This window comes from Lytechinus pictus, unplaced genomic scaffold, assembly GCF_037042905.1.
Source record: "Lytechinus pictus isolate F3 Inbred unplaced genomic scaffold, Lp3.0 scaffold_19, whole genome shotgun sequence".
In the NCBI taxonomy this organism is placed as follows: Eukaryota; Metazoa; Echinodermata; class Echinoidea; order Temnopleuroida; family Toxopneustidae; genus Lytechinus; species Lytechinus pictus.
The window spans coordinates 11,567,609-11,588,900 of NW_026974140.1; the positions used below are offsets into that span (position 1 = coordinate 11,567,609).

The window sequence follows — 21,292 nt, forward strand, 5'->3', positions numbered from 1 at the left end:
CTTTGAATTTTACAATATTACGGGTTTTGTCATTAAATTTACAAAAGTGAACATATTATTTGAAAGCAAGGAAAATGAATGCTAAAAAGTTATCACCTTAAATACGAAATATCTTTACAAAGGAGGAAATAATAATAGGGCCTATTCGAATGTTGGTTGTTTTTTTTTAATTGAAAGAAAGAAAAAATGTGACCGGGGCTAGTAAAAGCAAAAAAAAAAATAATAATAATAAACCGCACTCATTTTCATATCTTTATGCATGTTAGTGAAAAGGGGTCAAGAGCGAGGGCCGGGATTAAAATTCCCCTATAGCTAGCCCCCGCCCCCTGTTCCGCAACCCCTTGCTCCGTATGGGCCAGCTGATTTACCGTCACAAATCAAAACTAATGCTTTGATGGAAATTTTCATCAAATGTTCTCTCATCGTGTCAAGGTAAAAAGGTCATAAGGGCCTATACGTTCATGGTCGACTGTGATTTCAGATTCAGATTTATCATATTGATCTTACCGTCCTTATTTAAAACATAGTAATTTCCCCTCTGCTGCATGTGCGTATATGCAATAATGATTCATAAATGATATAAAATAAACACTAAAGACATGCAAATTGGGCGCGCTTGGAAAGAAATGGAAAATAGCAAGTGCACCATAAAAAGGAATAGGCAAAAAAAAAAAGACCCATGAAAGACACAGAGCAAAATCCCGGAGCAAAATGCGAGTGAAATGAAATATGTCTGAAAGTTAACTGCAAAATAGAGAATGGTAAAAGATGCATAGGCGAGAAGTCGAATGGGGAGATAAATAGAAAGTGGGCACGGTGAAGATAGGGAAAGTGATAGGAATTAAAATAGAGGGAATTAGGAAAGAGAGATTGAGGCTATGAGAATTATGCTCATAGGCTACAACCACCATTGGCTTAAAGGTGGAGGGAGGGCTATTTGGTCCCCTAAAAGTTCCATGACCAAGGGAAAAAATGAAAAATTGTGAAACATGGTATTGTTTGGTGACCGTCAAAATATCACAAAATTAGATTTTCTTAAACAGGCCAAAATTTCTAGAAATTATCCCACGTAGCCATTTCGTGCTCTCTCTCGATCCCTCAAAATTTTGGCTCATAGACCAAAAGATATTATGTATAGGCCACTAGACCATAGAGATGAAAACTACAGTGCGTATCAAAAAAAAGTTTACACTTTGAAAAAATCCTGTAAAATTATACATTTGTAATATCCTGAAGATTTTTCCACATTTTAACATTGGTACAGATCCATTTAAGCAAATGACGATATAACTGTCGAAAAATATTTCCGCTTGAGTGAGCACCACTTACTTTTGAAAATGTAGTGAAAAATGATTTGCGCAGAACTTTGAAATAGTTATGCAAATAAAAGTAGATCTTAATCATGAAGAAAACGTGGAATTTAGCTGGTAAAATTGATTTGAAGATATCTTTTACCTTTTTAAACTTGTTTCCTTGCCCAAAACACTTCGAAGAGTGCATTGGCCCACTCCATTCCCCCACACACCGAGGCCATCGAGACGAATTTTGCTTTGCACTGAGCTATGATTTACATGAAATGGCTTAGGCTTGATTTTAATTTTGTTAATCATTGTCAAGCTTGGGAAAAGTGTGGAAAAACAAGTATTAAATGAAAAATGAAATGTAAACCCACTTTAAATGATAAAAACTCAATGTAAAAATGCTGGAGATGTCTGATATAAACTTTTGTTCAGGTTCAGTTATGTCCTCCGATCCAGCTGGCACAAAAAGGGTAAAGGTTGTGCTTACTAAATGATGAAATGTCAATTTGGGTGGCAAAATTGTTACAAAATGCTTGAATGTATCTGTTTTTTTTTCAATTGACTAAAAGTGCAAGGGAAAAGTGTGAGAAATGTTATACATCTCTATGGGTGTAGGTCAAGTGCCATTTGCTGAAGTAAGCAAACAGATTAAGAAGTAATACGTACCGTGAAAATATAGAGATATATTCGTGTACATTATCAAAATAACTAGTACAATTCTTTGGCAATTTATAGACACTCTACTTTAGTATATGAAAATAATATATTTTGTACCAGAAGAAACTTCTTGGGTACCAGTACTCAACTTTAGTGCTAGTATCTATCAAACTCACATAGAGATCGCTATGATACAGTATAATATCACTAATTTCCCTTGATCAAATTATGGTCACTAGATTGGCAACGTTCGTACATGATCTGCCTGCCGTCTTAATCAAAGATGTATGCTGATTTTCCTTTTCCATAATTTGTCAACACCATTGCAATTCTAAGTTGAACAACCCGTGACAAATTGTTATCGATACTTCGAATAATGCTTAGAAAGGATTTGAGACCTCCGTAAATCCACATGCTCCATAGAGAGACAAATTTTCAACACGTACATGTATTCGTGTTTCTCTCTAGTTTCAAGAATGGTGAGTATTTTATGACTTTGTTCACCAAAATAGTCGTGATAGTGAGTGTGCCGGGCGGTCCGATCCGAGTCATCATTTTCAGTCACCAACGATCCCGCCTCGCTCGGCACAATCAATGACAATGACAATGTGAGTGTGCATGTGTGTATGTCGCAGGGGCGGGGGGCCGGGGCCTGTTTCATGACGAGATGGGGCCTGCCTGTACTGTAGGCTGTTGCATGAAAGGGTCTTTCGTTGAACCATTCTACGTAAGAATGAGATATCGCTTACCTCGAGCGGTGTTCGTGCAGGCTCCACTTCCGCTACACTACGTCTACGTTCGGCATTATCGTGATCCATTCCAAGTCCCCGGTGACTCGGATCCACGGACAATTTTTCACAACGTAAAACATGTCCTACCTTACCTCAGGCGATGTTCGTGCAGGCTCCACTCCACTTCACTACCGCTACACTACGCTCCACCTACCCGAACATCGGGACAGTGAACTAGATCGGATATTCCGAGTCATAAAAGGTCATGAAGGTGGGATGGCAATCATGGTTATTGTAAAATTTAAAGAAAAAAAATATAAAGACGGATATGAATGACTTAATATCTTACTTTACACCCCTATTTCACTCCGTGTCCATCCTCCGGTTATCCTCAAAATTGGTGATTTTGGGCCAGTATCTTTTTCCTCACACGTATTATTCACGGCCGATTTCAAAACATCGCATGCGATCGCGATCAATCAGCGACCGATCGCGTTCATATCCCTCTTTATATTTTTTTTCTTTAATTTTTACGATAACCATGATTGCCATCCCACCTTTACTAAAAATACAAAACGGCAATTAACCCGTTGATAATCATCTACCCCTCATTTCCCTCCTCTTCAAAACCACTCTGCCACTTTTAGACAGTTTCCTAGAGATGATAAATGAATATTTTCGATAATAAGAATCCTTAAAATCAATGAAAATCACATTAAAAACACTATTTAACTGTCTAATTACTCCTCGTGATCCGAGTCCCCTTCCCGTGTTAAGATTGTCTAATTTCTCATAGGAGGGGACTTGGATAACGAGGAGTACTATTACTCGTTATCCGAGTCCCCTCCTATGGGAAATTGGCAGTCTCAACACGGGAAGGGGACTCGGATCACGAGAAGTAATTAGACAGTTTAAATAGTGTTTTTAATGTGATTGATTTTGTTTTATTTAGTGTTTTTGATCATTGTTTCATCAACTTGGAAGAATATACAGCCACAGGAGAGAAAAGAAAAAGACTATTATTGTCGTTTGAAAAAGTGTCCGAGTCATTTGTTATTGTGTCAATGGGAAAACGTGTGGTGGAAGGAAGTCCCCGTTCAGTGAGAAGCTTCGCACCGTTTCGCATCTCGAACAATAGATTTCTTTTGAAAATCTTCCAACCGTGGATTCCATTGAAAGTTTGCTGATATTTGAGGTGTGTCTCAAGTTTGTCCCCAGTGACTTGGATGAAGATAAGGCCCTACGTTCCACCTACCCTACCTCAGGCGATGTTCGTGCAGGCTCCACTCCACTTCACTACCGCTACACACCCAAGGGTTCATTACATGCCGCCGCGCACAGAAAAATAAAGCCATAGAAGTCGTGTGTTGTGGACACCACTGAAGTGGGATCCCAGCACGCGTGACCCACTAGTTAGAAATCCTCTGCCAAACGCGGTTCATGGTGCGAGGTTAGTATACTAACACTAACCTCGCAATACGTGTGAGTGACCGCTACACTACGCTCCACCTACCCGAACATCGGGACAGTGAACTAGATCGGATATTCCGAGTCATAAAAGGTGGGATGGCAATCATGGTTATCGTAAAAATTAAAGAAAAAATATATAACGAGGGATATGAATGACTTAATATCTTACTCTACACCCGTATTTCACTCCGTGTCCATTCTCCGGTTATCCTCAAAATTGGTGATTTTGGGCCAGTATCTTTTTCCTCACACGTATTATTCACGGCCGATTTCGAAACGCGTATCGAGTGGACCTTCCAAATATACATGTAATAGCAACACTGATGTGTGTTGCTGCCCTCTACGTTCGTTGCATACAATGTTTTGAAATCGGCAGTGAATAATACGTGTGAGGAATTTGATACTGGCCCAAAATCACCAATTTTGAGGATAACCGGAGGATGGAAACATTGTGAAATACGGGTGTAGAGTAAGATATTAAGTCATTCATCTTTTTTGTTATATTTTTTTTGTTTAATTTTTACGATTATCATGATTGCCATCCCACCTTTGTGACTCGGTATATCCGTATTGGTTCACGGGCTTGATGTTCGGGTAGGTGGAGCATAGTATAGCGGTAGTGAAGTGGAGTGGAGCCTGCACGAACATCGCTCGAGGTAGATATCGCTCAACTGTTTCACAAAGCCGATTTAAGTGATACGTAGAATGGTCCTTGCAGTGTTGAAATTACTTTTTATTTTTACTTTAGCCCAGGGAGCCATTTTGAAAATTAAAGCCTTGACTTGGGCTTAAGGAGAGCCATTTTCAGTTTTCGAGACCCATTAAAAAAAAAATGATTCAGCGCATGGTTTCGCATCGCAGTTTTTCCTGCTTAACAAATTTATTTAATGTTAAACATTGTTTATTTAATTGCTATTTACTTTTTCTTCATTGCCATTGTTATTAATTGTTGAAATATTTTCTTTATTATTGTTCATTTGCATGTAGATCTTATGTTTATTGTTTGTATCTCAATTCTCATTACTTCTTGTATACCCAGTTGTTGTGTGTCCGGACAGGTTGTGTGTCCGGATGATCAATTTTAGAAAGTCATTTGGAAAAATTTACAAGCGAAGTTTCATCAATTTTTAGTACAAAATGTTAGGAAATATTATAGAGAACAAAATAGAAGATGATTACAACAATTGAATTCGTATTTTTAGTGTAATCCAAAGAAAAAAAAGAAGGCTTCAAAAATATAAAGTGTCCGGACACCCGACCCCCCCATCCTATATTAAATTAAATGGATGTTCTACTTGGTACTTGGTATGATGTTCCTCCGAAATACTCCAAGAAGAGTTTTAACTGGAGGTGTGCCGGAGAGTGTGATCTAGTTTTGTAAATTATTGGGTCTTTAGTAAGGGCATTTTGAAAGTTGTCGTTGATGGCTGGTCTACAGTTTCTGGTAGAAGGCCATTCCACTGGTTGATAGTTCAGATGAAGAAGGAATTGGCAAATGAGTCTGAGTTTGTGTACTGCTGTTGGAATTATCGAGTGTGTCCTCTTCTGCGTCTTGATGGCTTGGGCTTGATGAAGTTTTCATGATCTATGTCCAGTTGGCCATTCAGGATTTTGTAGAGGCAAGTTAGGCGATGACACTTCCTTCTTTCATGGAGTGGGGCCCACTCTAAGTCCTTAAGAATGGCACTGATGCTAGTGTCACGTCCGTACGTGTTAAAGACAAATCTAGCCGCTCTGTTTTGGACTCTCTCTATACTATCTATATTCTTCTTTGTGTAGGGGTCCCATGATGCGATGGCGTACTCTAGGTGGGGTCTAATGAGGGAAGTGTATAGCTTTTCTTTGATGGAGGGGGCACAATGGTAGAAATTTCTCTTAATGAAGTTCAGCACCCTTGTTGCTTTTGTTGTAGCATATTGTGTTTGTTTGTTCCAGCGAAGGTCGCGCTGGAGCTGGATTCCCAAGTACTGGACGTTCTCTTTTTCTTCCAGTCTAATTCCCAACATTGTGTACTTGGTAGGGTCAGGCTTCCTCTTCCGAGTGATCCTCATGGTATTGCATTTAGATGGATTAAACCTCATCCCCCAAGCTTGGGACCAGTCAACCATCTTATTCAAGTCTATTTGTAATTGCTGCTCATCGCCAGGCGACTTGATGGTATTATACACAAGGCAGTCATCTGCAAATAGACGAGTTGTACTGGAGACGTTTTCATGGATATCGTTGATAAACATCAAGAAAAGATGGGGGCCGATAACGGTCCCTTGCAGGGCTCCGCTCAGGACAGGTGTCCATTCAGAAGGGATACCATTGATGATCACCCTCTGAAAGCGATTCATTAAGAAGGAGGCTATCCAGTCCTTGGATATATTCCTGATTCCATAATATTTTAACTTGAGAAGAAGTCAATGGTGTGGCATTACATCAACGGCTTTTGAGAAGTCAAGTACTCCCACATCGATAGATTGTTTATTGTCAATGCTCTGAAGCAAGTCGTATGTGGTCAGGATAGGATAAGTTGTGTTTCACACGATCTACCTTTGCGGAATGCATGTTGATTGTCTGCCATTATGTTGAACTTACTCAAATGACTCATCACCTGACTATCTACTATGTGTTCGAGAAGTTTGCAGCATGTGCATGTCAAGGACACAGGTCTATAGTTAGCGGGATCAGTGGTAGCTCCTTTCTTGAAGATGGGGCATATATTTGCTCTTCTCCAATCAAGAGGCAGAGTACCAGTATCCAAGGATTGTTGAAAGATGAATGTCAATATAGGTGCCAGCTCGTGGGCTGCTAATTTTAACTTCAATTTTTAACTTCTTTTTTTAATATACAATTTTGTCCATCAAATTGAAAAGGATTAAGTTGATCAAATTTGAACAGAATTTGTACTCAGAGGAATCCTTTTCATAAATATATACTTTTTGACTAAAACTCACTTGAAAATTATTTAATGAAATATTGAATGCATCACAGCCTGACAGCTAACGTCACCATGTCAACTATTTCTCAAGCTAGGCTACGCTAGCGCAGCTCAGCCACTGAACATAGTACAGCTCTCAGTCAATCATCACCTCAACACACAGCTCACAGTCAATCATCACCACAACACACAGGCAGGTATGAAACTGCATTAGTGCCAATACATGTATAGGCTACACTCCGGCACTGACCGTTCCTCTCCAAAAATCCCCACAGAAAATCCTAATTTCGGTCTGAAAATTGCGGGATCTGCGCCAAATTTCCAGAGCACCAAGTGGCTTAGTTCAGATTTGAGAAGTGGAGTCCCCAAAAATTACTCTAAAATAAAAAAAATACCTCTAAAATAAAAAAAATACTGTGATTTTCTTCAGAGCTCACGATCTTATTTTCTTGCTTCTTCTTCTTCTTATGTTGGTTTGAGTGGCGATTAGTCATATTTGACTATTGTCGCCATTGACTCTATCTATAAAATCTCACTTCTCACATAATGATATTATTACCAATATGATGTATGCATATATGAAATGTTTTTCTTGTGCATCCTTCTATAAATATGAAAAAGATAATTATAGTATATACAAAAGTTTGTCGTAACTCTTGTCAAAATGGCATATAAACAAATCTTCACCAAAAACAAGCCGCTATCTTCAGCCCAGTTCCAACTCTAGAGTTGCGCTTGCCCTGCCCTTTCAAAGATGCAATCATACTGGTCAGCACGGTTCATTGCAAATTTAGGATGGTATCTTATAAAATTAATCCAATAGAAAAGGAAATTTTTGGCTATCAAAGTTTCGGCGAGACCTGGTGCCGCGCAACGTTTTGAAAAATAGTACAAGGGATATCGAGAGTTTGAAACTCTATACAAATTTTTCTGAAGCGCCGCGCCTGTGATTCTAAAAATCTACTCAGTTACACATCAGAATGCGACGATGCATGAAATTAAAAACTGCGGCTGCGCTGGCCTGGCTGTCTGACTGCTAATATGCAGTCGTAAATGGGAGACTTGATGGGCGTGGACTGGAGCAATTTTCATGTTGGGAGTCGCTCGGTACTTGGCAGTTTTAGGCAGTTGCGAGAGCGATTCCAAAGCACGCGAGGGCAGAATCGCTCGTCGCTCCTGTGTATTTTCAACCCTGGGTCCTTGGAAAGACACCTCCAGACATGTCCTATGTAGGCATGATCTTCTTTGCACACCGCCCGCCACCGTCGGCATTGAGAAAAAATGTGTTTACGGCAAGCCACACTGACATATCATCTTGAAATATTTTTTTTGGTCATTCGATTCCACTCTGATGCATTTTATCTGGGATGCGCCAAGTTATTGTTTATATGGGGGCTGTCATAAATTTCAGGTCGGACTCCACCCATGGGTGCATTATTGCCGCCGTGTACAGGATAATTGAAGGCACGGCGCATGCAAAGTTGCAACAAACTCCCGCAAATTTAATAGGAGGATTTACAGAATCAAGTCCTACGAAACTTACCAAATGATGTGAAGTAAATTCCCCCTAATATGATGAATATCCCTCAAATAGCGTCATTTAATCTGCTACAATGAGCTGCATTTTTGGTGAAAAGCGGCAGCAGAGCACTGTACGACCATCGCCCCTCTGCGTGAGGGTGCCCGCGTCGCCGGGCTAGCTGCATGCATACGCACTCACACGCAGGCAACCCGTTCCAAGGACCCCCGTTTTCACAAACATTTGTAGTTCCGAAGCCCGTTTCCGAGGACCCTCCTTTTTACAATAAGCCCGCTCCAAGGCCCCCATTTTTTTTGTCTCGCCCGCGGCACATACATGTACCTTCCACTTTTTGGTCGAGTACCCCCCCCCCCCCCCCCCCCGGGATAGACATGTTCGTAGTTCAAGGTTATAGTATACTAACCTCGCAATACGTGTGAGTGGTCGGACTGTTGCACGGCAAGATGACCCAAAACGGATGTCATTTTAACTTCTCCTGGGTATAGGCCCAAATATTTTTTTTTTTTTTTCACATTTTCTCCCTCTTTTTTGTTTTCCCCAACTCTTTTCCAGTTTTTTTTCCAACTAAACTTGAAATATCGAAATGGGTGGCAATCTCTCTGACCTCATGCTTCATCATTAGATAAACAACATGAAAACAATTTTTTAAAAGAAATTATGCATATGGTAAAGAAAACAAGTTTCTAACGTTCAGAAAAAAAAACTAAGCTGTTGCTAAACATGCTAAATTATTTATTTTTATTTCATTTCATTTCCATTATCATTATTTTTTGCTGAGATTAATTTTAATCAATGAAAATTGTTGGATTTATGCTAACTTGACATAATGAATGAAACAAAAAAAAAATAGCTAATTTAATTTAAAACATAGATTAGGCTTATAGCTTACGAATCCATCACAATCATTACAAATGAAGATATGTTCATTGTACCCACCCATGGTTGCATTACTGCCGCTGTGCACAGGATAATCACTGGCACGGCACATTCAACACTTTCAGGGGATTTTTTTTTAATTAGTAATAGACGAGAGATTTTAAATCAGATAAGCTTTTGATATGAAACTTACCAAACGATATGAAGCCAATTTCATTTCCTCTTTGTCTTTCTGGTAATTTACATGTATATCAATGATTTTTCTTGATGTTGAAGAAGGCATGGATTTAATTCGCCTGATCCGGAAACGCATAGAGAGGGCGTGCAATATTATTTAATAAACTTGCTTGTTTACGTCAGATCAGCTGTACTGCTGTACGAGCGATTTGCGTGCTGTCGCCAAGCGAAAGACAATGAAATCAAGAAGGCAACGTAAACACGGTGGCAAGTTTACCCCGTCTTTTCACATTTTTCTCGTTTTTTGAATGAATTCTTGCTTAAAAATGAAATCAATATCGTAGAAATGTTGGATGTGAAGTTGTATCCCATACGATTTAGGGCTAGATCTTTTAGAAGGAAAGTAGAAATCTTGGGCGAAAGTTTCAGGTTTTTTTGCGGTACATGCAGATGAATGGGAAGGAATTCCTGGCTCCGTTGAGAGTGAGCATACGCTAGTAAATGATTTTTACTCTCTAGGAGCCTCCTGGCTAATCGTCACCTGAACCTTTATTTCGAAATGACGACTCTTCATGAAATCATTTATTTCAATTAATGGAGATCAAATAATTTGTTGTTTATTACCGCTAGTAGAAATGATGTATGGAGCTTACTTTATGAGGTAAAAGGAGAACAAAAATTGAAGATTCATGAACATGTACCTGGTAAAATCAAGATTTTTATTATTTCCCCGATCTAGAACACCATGCCCTTTTAAGGACACCTTTCATTGATATTCCAACGAAAGAGACCCTTGTTTGAAAATAAAAATTGAAGTAACTAAGTAATTTTGGCATTGTATTATTTCAATATTCTGATTTTTGTCTCGCCTGCATAGCGGAGCGAGACTATAGGCGCCGCTTTTCCGGCGACGGTGGCGGCGTCGTCAACATTGAAATCTTAACCAAGGTTAAGTTTTTTAAATGTCCTCATAACTTAGAAAGTATATGGACCTAGTTCATGAAACTTGGATATTAGGGTAATCAAGTATTACTGAACATCCTGCCTCGGTGTTAGGTCACATTACCAAGGTCAAAGGTCACTGATGGTCAACGAACTTTGATCATGTTGGGGGTATTTGTGGAATTGTCATCATAACTTTGAAATTTTATGGATCTAGTTCAAGAAACTTAGACATAGGAGCAATTAAGTATCCCTAAACATCCTGTGCGAGTTTCAGGTCACATGATCCGTGTCAAAGGTCATTTACATGTAGGGTCAAAGAACTTTGATATTTTGGGGGGTATTTGTGGAATTGTCATCATAACTTTGAAATTTTATGGATCTAGTTCATGAAACTTAGACAATCACATAATAGCAATTAAGTATCCCTGAACATCCTGTGCGAGTTTCAGGTCACATGACCAAGATCAAAGGTCATCTAAGGTCAATGAACTTTGGCCATGTTGGGGGTATTTGTTGAATTGCATGGATCTACACATGTAGTTCATGAAACATAGATGAATTATTGTTTTGCACACGTCTTTAATAGGTCACATGATCATAGTCAAAGGTCATGTTGGGCCAATGGACATAGTATTTTATTATCATATGAGTGTTTACTTTTGTGAATAATTATTCAATAGCTGTTTTCAAAGTCATCACTGCTGCTATATTGAATCGCGTAAAGCAGGTGAGACAGCCAGAGGCGTTCCACTTGTTTATAGAATACTCATCTACATGTAAAGTGATACTTTTGCGAATTATGCTTTAAATGTTAATAGCAAATGCAGCAGTTGTCCATATCATACAACACAATGACATAAATCAATTTTTTGTTCTTTTTTAAACATTTCTCAATTTTGGTTGGAGTCCTCTACATGGAAATTCTTTGGGGCTCCTACATGTACAAGGAGCCCTAGACCCTGCCACATGATGTGTGTTAATGATTATGGTAACATAGCCATCCAATGGTAATTTTCATGGAATCCTTGATTTTAATTATTATTGGATGTTGTACATTGTTGCAAACTGTGTCATAGGATGCCACAGTTCCCATGCAGACAACTTTTATGCCAGGGGGTCCTGGATTTATTTCTTTGTACAGTACAAGCTTGAAAATTAAAATACAATGTACACTTTATGTATGTTTAAATAGTTTTTTTAGCATGGTTTCTTAAAACAAGTGCTTTTTCATGGGGTGGAATTTTTATTCCTTTTTACCCTTGTCTGAGTCTATGACACAGAAATAAAGTGTGATGAAAGTGCTGACACTTCCTGTAATTGTTACACTGTAATGTTAAACTTTCATTTTGTTATGTGCATTGTGCTACAATCTCCTTTTTTTCTATCCCATCCCCTCTCTGTATCTCTCTCTCTCTCTCTATCTCCCTCTCCATCTATTTCCCTGTATCTCTCTCTTTTGCTCTCTCACCTTTTCACTCTATTCCCCCCTCCTCTATCCCCCTCTCTCTTTTTTCATGTCTCTTTTCTGAATTCCACATTCATTCATTGTTCCTTTTCTTTTGTATGTTTGATTTAGGGAGCTAATGCATCTGCATTGGAGAAGGAGATAGGGTCAGATCAGTTCCCTCCCAGTGAGCATTACTTTGGACTAGTCAATGTAAGTTCTAATGTTATTTAACTGTTTTTTATTGTTTTTTTATTGTTCAAAATTAAAATGTTATTTGGGATCTCTCTGGAACATACTCTCTTTTTGCTCATGAATTCACAACTATGACATGTGTCTTATTTGTCTAAAAAAAAACTACACTGGCAGTTTATAATGCACAAGTGTATAGCGCATGAGTATAACCCTTAAACTTTAAACTCGTAAAGTCCTACAATACACACATCACTCTGTACAATCATTTTGTACCAGTTCTGTCATACCATGTACCTGCTAGAATATGATCCATTATTACAATCACCATACATGCAGTGTTCACTATGTATCACAGGAAATATTCTTGTTGGGTTTATTTTTTAATTACATGTCAGTTACAAATTACAATGCACTTTTGTTCTTGAATTTTATATGAAGTTGACAGACTGAGAATATAATTGATTTATATTTTGGTACATTGTTAACATATGAGTTGGACAGTACATGAAGTATTCGTTCACTAACAGTCCCGTGATAGAATATGATAATAAAATGTATTATCGTACATTAAAACCCAGTCATTTTCACATGTATTTGCACACATCTATGTTGAGATGACACTACATTGTATCATCAAAATAGAAAAGTTCATGGGTATACATGTACATAGGCCTACAGTATTTATGGCTGCATTTGGTATTGTTAAAAAATGGGACTGTTTTCGCTTTGGCATGGTATACATGTAGTTGCTTCATTTTATTTCTTCTCTGAGATGTTAGAGAGCCTAGGAAATGTATGTAGTTTTCACTATCATCCTGCTTGTAATATATGATATCACAAATAGTGCATATTTTTTTTGATTTACGTACATGTATGTAGGCCTACATGTACATTGTATTTGTACAATAAGCTAATAAAGAATGACCTCTACGTGAAGTGTGTTATGGAAAAGGCCAAGAACAAGCAATTAATATCCCATTTATGAAGTGCTACTTAGGTTTCCTATACACTACCTCACATCCTGAAGATCAGTCGAGACATCTATTATATTCTTGACTCTTGAGGAAGGTTGAGTTTAGGCAACTTGCCAATAGTCTGCACATAGAAAAAAAAAATTAAATGAAAATAAAAGATTCTGACATACTTTTTCTTTATACAGTTTTATTTGAAAAGTTTGTTTGAAATTACAAGATATGATCTTTGATTATTTTAGAGCAGATTTATAATTATTTCGAAGGTAACATGTGAGGGCACTGTACAGATATGCTCAAGTCATATAGTATAAAATGCATTTCCTTATTTCAAAAATTCATTCTGAATTGCCTATATGATGTTTTTCTGAGATTTATCAGACTTTTCTTTCTAGCAAGCAATATACCTGTGACTAAAAGTCCTAAATGTGTGATAAAATGTCTGAATTTATAGACTATCTCTTCTACTGTCGTTATGGATATGATTCTTGGTAGCCAAACCAACCTCTTTTTCATAATTGCAGGTAGTGCTACAGTATTTGCTATCATCACATAATTATGGAAAATTGAACTAGTGTTAATATAATCGAGAGAGACCATACAGTATCAGTTAATCATGGAAAAGCTTTTTACACACTGTGCAAAACACTATACTCATAATAGGATTTAGGGAGAACTTTGTTACCTACATGTACATTGTACTTGTACACTGTACTGTATATAGTGTGTACCGTACATCAATTATTTTAATTTACATTTACATTGTACATGTATGAGCTGGAGAGGTGTTGTGGCTCAGTGGATAAGTCTCCGGACTTTGAACCACTATAGGTCTGGGGTTCGAATCCCACTGCAGCACTCACGTCCGTTGGCAAGGCGTTTTTCTACATTTGCCACTCTCCACCCAGGTTTAGTATTAAAATGAGTAGGCTACCCGTTAAGAAGAAATTCCTTGAATGCTCGAGCGTCCGATCAGGGTAGCCGTGCTAAAGCTGGGGTACATGTAATACTTGTAGTATGCAGTGCTTAGAAACATTGTGCGCTATAAATGTTGCATATTATTATTTATTATTACCCATACATGTACTTGTAGTTCTGTACATTTTTTCCTTTATTTCTTTGTAAATTCACTAAATTATGAGTCATGCATGAATAACTAACTACTGTATACACGTATACGATGTAGGCCCTCATTACATTATTTGTTTGGTCAAATACTTTGATATCACGGTTCACCCATTAATGTAATGTCATATAAACATATTGAGTTATTTGTTTATGAAATTGCTAAGTATTAATCATTGACAAAACAAATTACCAATGTTATTACCAGTCCAAGGTTCATACAGGTGCTCTAGCAGAGAAATTCTCATAATGTGCTTTTATGACTCGGTCCTAGGATATTACGTTGATTATAAAAAAATTTAAAAAATATGGCTTAATTTGTGAATTACAGTCGTCTACTTATTGCTTGATATGAAGGCTTGAAGTAGAATGAGATAATGTCTTTATATTTATCCTTGTTTCAACGTAACATTGTTAAAAAATATTGTGAAAGGGATGAAGTGTTTTGTCTTTGATACATGTACCTGTACTTGTATGCACATGACTGTTCAAGTGCAGCTGTTAAAGCACAAATAAAATAGGTGAAATGCATTATAGTACTGTACATGCAATATGTTGTATGGTTTGGGGTTGTACATGTATTTCAACTTCCAGCAAGTGATAAGAAATGTCAGATTACATCCGTTAGGTGTAGTGAATGTATAGTATTTGAATCTGTAGGCCTACATTGTACATGTACATGTATCTCCTCATCAAGGTCCTGTATGTATGTTCAAAATTATTCAGGGTCTGCACTTCATAATATGAGGCTATAGGCCTCGGGATGTTTGTACATGTATGTACCTGTACCATGACTTTATTTACTATTTAAACTTTAAAGTACAATGAAAAAAGTACTTAAAGGACAAGTTCACCCAAACAAAAAGCATAACACTGTTACTATGATAATTATAACTCTTTATTGAATGGGCCCCTGTTATTTTAGAAATTAATTATATTCACAGGGGATGATGTATGAAATCCTACTTGACTCATTAGAACAGATTGTTCAAAGATATATACTACTCAGTCCTGATTTCTGATCCCTAAATAGCACTAATAAGTGGGAGAACTTCGATAATCTACCTCCGATGGCAACTTGCAATTTAAAGGACAAGTCCACCCAAACTAAAAGAGAAAAATCCAACAAGCATAACACTGAAAATTTGATCAAAATCGGATGTAAAATAAGAAAGTTAGGACATTTTAAAAAGTTTCGCTTAATTTCACAAAACAGTTACATGTATATGCACATCCTAGTCGTTATGCGAATGAGGGAACTGATGACATCACTCACTATTTCTTGTGTATTTTATTATATGAAATATGAAATATTCTAATTTTCTCCTCATTTTCCTTATTTCCTATGAAACAAATTTTTATTCCTACCTGAAAATGTGGTATTACCATTGTTATAACATTTTATGGTTCAGTTAAGTTGGTCCTTAATGTCAAATTGGAAAAAAAAATGAAATATTGTATTCAAACAATAAAAAACAAAAGAAATAGTGAGTGATGGACATCATCGACTCTCTCATTTGCATGTCACTGAGATGTGAATAGAACTTTATTTTGAAAAATAAGCGAAACTTCAAAATGTCATAACTTTCTTATTTTACATTACATCCGATTTCGATGAAATTTTTAGCATTACATAAAAGTATGCTTGTTTGATTTTTCTCTCTCTCTTGATTCTAACCAAGTTTTTACTGGGGTGGACTTGACCTTTAATGTCCTCTCAAACTACACGTACATGTATGTAGATAACGATGAGGATCTACAGCATGTATCCACATGTCAATATATCAATATTAGTATTATTATACTTTATCATTTTTGTTTATTCGAGTTGTAACTAGTGAAAGAATATGTATATTTTTGCAATGGAGGTAAACTTGCATATATAGTCAACCATCCATTGTAAAAAAAAAAATTGAACAAATTTTTACACCAGATTATGCAAACATATCTTCCAAGTCAAATTACTGCTGAATGGAATTCTGCGGTCCCAAATGATTTGCCAAGTTACATGTACCTAGGTACATGTACATACATGTACATGTACATTACATTTACATGTACCAACTTGTGTTTATTAGAAGATTTAATTGATTTCTCATTTACTGTACATTCTGTTCAGTTTGTTATGCATATTATTTTCCCTTCTTTGTTCTTTATTACACAGTTTGGAAACACATGTTACTGCAACTCAGTCCTGCAGGCACTGTACTTCTGCAAGCCATTCAGGGATCGGGTCCTGGCCTATAAGACCCAGCCAAAGAAGAAGGAAACCCTCTTGACCTGTCTATCGGATCTCTTCAACAGCATCAACACGCAGAAGAAAAAAGTGGGTGTGGTCGCACCAAAGAAGTTTGTGGCCAGATTAAAGAAAGAAAATGGTTTGTAATCTTCATCTTTCTTCCCACTTCTACTTGGTTTTGGGGGGTTGTGGGGAAGGGGGTAGGTGAGTGGGATGAAACTTGTGAGTAGGAGGGGGAAAATCACATTTTGTATACATAGCGATATTTTTCTTATTTCTAGTTATTCAAATGTACACCCACCATCAATTTGTCAAATCGTGACTTTGAATTGTTGGCATTAAGAGAGTGAATCCTCTTTTACCCCTGTTCTTAGGGTGTAGAACAAATGTAGATCTATACTGCATAACCAGGCAGTAAACACTGTTTGCCTTTGTTAAATCCTTTCAGCATCTTTAAAGGACAAGTTCACCCAGCAATTTGATTTGAATAAAACGAGAAAAATCCAACAAGAGTAACAACTTTCATCAAAATCGGTTGTAAAGTAAGAAAGTTATGACATTTTAAAATTTTGCTTAATTTCACAAAACAGCTATATGCACATCCTGATCGATATGTAAATGAGGAGACTGATGATGACATCCACTCACTATTTCTTTTGTATTTTATTATCTGAAATATGAAATATACTAATTTTCTCCTCATTGTCAAGTGAAACAACGATTAATTCCTGAACATGTGGAATTAGCATTGTTTAATACTATATGGTTCAGTCAAGGTGGTCCTTCATTTAAAATCTGTAAAAAATGTAATATTGTATAATTCAAACAATAAAAAAACCCAAAAATAGTGAGTGAAAGACATCAGCGACTGTCTCATTTGCATGTCACTGAATTGTGCATATCGCTGATTTGTGAAAAATAAGCGAAAATTTAAAATGTCATAACTTTCTCATTTTACATCCGATTTTGATGAAATTTTCAGTGTTATGCTAGTTTGATTTTTCTCTATTTATTCAAATCAACATTTTTCTGGGGTGGACTTGACCTCTAAACACATATAATGAAGAAAAAAAAACACTGGATAAATTTAGACATGTTTTTTCAAACCTGTACACTAAATACCTACATGTAAAATATATTGTAAAAGTTAGCTTGTTGATTTATCATCTTTTTTTTACTTCACTCTACAACATACTGTTCCTGTACAGTGTGTTATGTGCTATATAAGATGGTTACATACTGTATTATCATTATTTTGACTTGTGATTCTTTGTGACATCTATATTAAAGTAAGATATCTGAATTTTAGATAATGTCCATTAAAAAGGAATAGTGATCGAATGTTATCATTTGCTTCCTTATTTGCATACCATACATGTATGATAAAACATACAACGTAGTTGGAAGCAAGCTAAATTAAAAAATGCAATATTTTTATCTTTTTACTGCTGATTTGAGTGGAATGTTCATTGTTATACTCGTTTGGCTTTTCTCTATTCAAATAAACATGTATTTAGAGTGGACTTGGCATAATTTTGAATTTTTTTTTTTTTTTACAGAGGTTTTTGACAACTACATGCAACAGGATGCACATGAATTCCTCATATATCTTCTCAATACGATAGCAGACCTCTTACAAGGTAGGAATTCATCAACAAAATATTGTTCTTTTATAGGTTAATCAGGATCTCAGAATTACATCTAAATCAGAAGTACTGATATGTTTCATGCATTTTCTTTGAAAATATGTTTAATCGCTTTTATATGAATATGCATGAGGTGTAATTTATTATTGAAACTTTAACTATTAAGACAACATAATCAAAGACACAACATTCAAATTCATTCAAATTCAAATTCACTAAACATACATTCAAATTTATAAAACATTATACAGTATGTAAGTATCCTAAAATATTTATTTTAGAGATCACTTTTTAGATGCAAGTTATTGAAAATTCCCTAAACACTCATACTTGGATTTCCTTTTTATTTGAATTAATTGTTATGTCCTTTAAAACTGTACTATGCTATCTGTACAGAATAAATGTAAATAGGAGAATTCCATTTTTTTCAATAGACAATGGGTTTACTTTTGACACACTGTAATAGATTTAGGTCAGAAATTGACTTCTTGATATTGACATTGCAAAATAGAATGTTTGCCAAGTAATGCAACCAAATAAAATAGTGAAGTTTTCCTTCTCGGCTCAGTGATTCCTACATGTAATGAAATCATTCATCTGAATGCTTGAATGAATGAATGAAAAATCCCCAGGAGAATCTCTGACAAAGTGAAGTGGGTTCAAAAGTTGATATGTACTCTAAAGAGAAGGAGTAATGTTCAATCCTGTTTCTTTAAACATCAAATTGATTTGATGCTTCATTGGGCAGCCATGAAATGCAATTTGCCTGATATCTGATGCATTCTTAATATGCAATGAAGTGATAAACCAGTGCAACTCTTTCAGTTGCTTTTAGATTTAAAAGAAATATCATATAATAAGAGTTGCAATGTGTATTGTTTTATTATTTTTATCAACTATTATGCTTTGTACATGCATCTCTTACAATGTGGAATTTCCTTCCATGAGAAGTCAGTAATGAATCACTGCTGAGTTAAATTTTAAAATCCAAACATTTATGTTTGATTCCCAATTACTTACTGTACATATCGTACATCTCTCATTCACTTTCTGAAACTGATTTTCCTTTTTTTTTTTGCAGCTGAGAGGAAAGCAGAGAAGTTAGCTGGTAAAGGCAAACCCGGCACCCCTAATGGGATCATCAATGGTAATAACAATGACATGAAGACGGAACCCACCTGGATACATGAAATATTCCAAGGAACATTAACAAATGAGACAAGGTGTCTCTGCTGTGAAGGGGTAAGCACTGTCAGTGTTTGATTTCAAGTTTGGTGTTGACTACTGGTGTTGGTGTTGTGTCACTTTATGTAAACATGATTATTCCAAGTAACATTAACAAATGACTTAAGATGTCTCTGGTATGAAGGGGTAGGCACCGTCACTGTTTCATTTCAAGTGTGGTGTTGGCAAGTGGTGTTGGTGTTGTGTCAATTAATGTAAATATAGATATTCTAAGGAATGTTGATAGATGAGACAAGGTGTCTCTGCTATGAAGGGGTAAACATTGTTAATATTTGATTTTAAGTTTGTTGTTGACAAGTGGTTTTAGTGTTGTGTCAGTGTATATTAAAATTGATATTCCAAGGAACATCAGCAAATTAGACAAAATGTCTTTGCTGTGAAGGGGGAAGCAATGTCAATGATTGACTTTAAGTACGGTGTTGTCATCCAGCGTTAGTGTTAGGTTGACTTTTATATTCGTTGCAGGCAGCACTAAACCAGAAATGAGGCTAGTGCTGGGACCTTTGCAACTGCATGTAGGCGATGAGCTATTATAGGGACAGTGATTTTCCGTTTCCAAAAATGGCCTTTTCCGTTTCAGAAAATCTTAAATTCGGTTTCAGCATGTCTGAAAAACGGAAATTCTGTTTCCCCATAGATTTTGTGTACATGAAAAAGTGACAGTTCCTTTTTATACATAAAAAATCAATACACATTGAGTAGCGATGTCACAATACTCATGCTGGTCAAAATTTGTATCTGCCACTGTACTAACAATGCTTCAGAATCCACTTTCATCGGATCTACACGAGCACACAAAATATTTTAAGAAACACATTTAACATGAATATATCCTCACCTTTCTCATTAATAATTATAATAATACTCAATATTTATAACATGCTTTTTCCACATGGCCCAAAGCGCTCACAATTTCAGTTAACTTATTTATACAAACAAAAAATCAGATTGACATATTAAATGAAGGCAGTTGCCTAGAACAAAAGAGTTTTAATGGAATAAAGGACTCAATTGTTGGGATTGTCTTATTGTGAGAGGGAGTTTGTTCCATTCCATTGAGGATTCAATGGTGAATGTTCTATCTCCGGTCTGTTATCTTTTAGTTGGATATGTTAATTTAAGTGGGTCTTCAGAGGATCTAGTTCTTCTACCTGGGACATAAATATCTAAACAATTAGACATGTATTTTGGGGCTAGGGCATTTTCGAGGTCTGCAGTTATAGGGTCAAAAGATATGTATAACACATAATAGCATTATTTAAGGGTTGAGTGAAGTTTCATCAATAATTTTGGGACTTTTTGGATATCGTTTGAGCAGTGGACAACTTTCATCTATCTGCCCTTTTTGATTTGAGGAGTACAGTGATCATGCTGTTACATCACCAAACGTAGAGGGCAGCAACACACAGCCGTGTTGCATGCCTTCAACATTTGTTCGCTGAGCTGCGCTTGTGAATGTTGTTTTTTCAATACGATCCAGTGATGTTGTCGATTGCAGCTCACTATGTGTGGATTGTCATGATTGAAGCGAAGTGAGATCGTGTTTTGTGGCCAGTTAGTATTCGTATTTCGTTGAGATTTTGGAGTAGTTTCTGTTGCGGTTCTATGCATTTTGAGAGAAATTATGTTTTCTGTGATTTTTCGTTTGGAAAGCCACTTTCAGTTTCAAATGGCCGTTTTCCACAATCGCAGAAAATCACTGTCCCTACTATCAATAATGCGCTTCAAATGTAAACAAGCATTTAGTGTTGGAGCTTGTTTTGGCAGCATAATTCATGCTCTAATGCTAACTTCAGGGGTTCAC

General features: G+C 36.5%; 1 protein-coding gene across 1 annotated transcript in view; it reads left to right on the top strand.

The window, feature by feature from the left end:
- Nucleotides 1–2,255: 2,255 nt before the first annotated feature.
- The window catches only part of LOC129260905 (ubiquitin carboxyl-terminal hydrolase 12-like), a 28,628-nt gene continuing 9,591 nt past the window's right edge, over nucleotides 2,256–21,292 (top strand). The window contains exons 1-5 of the mRNA XM_054898906.2: nucleotides 2,256–2,437; nucleotides 12,200–12,280; nucleotides 16,523–16,736; nucleotides 18,157–18,237; nucleotides 19,325–19,485. Coding sequence (XP_054754881.2) covers nucleotides 2,405–2,437; nucleotides 12,200–12,280; nucleotides 16,523–16,736; nucleotides 18,157–18,237; nucleotides 19,325–19,485 — 570 coding nt within the window. The 5' untranslated portion in view covers nucleotides 2,256–2,404. The remainder of the gene's footprint in view (nucleotides 2,438–12,199; nucleotides 12,281–16,522; nucleotides 16,737–18,156; nucleotides 18,238–19,324; nucleotides 19,486–21,292) is intronic.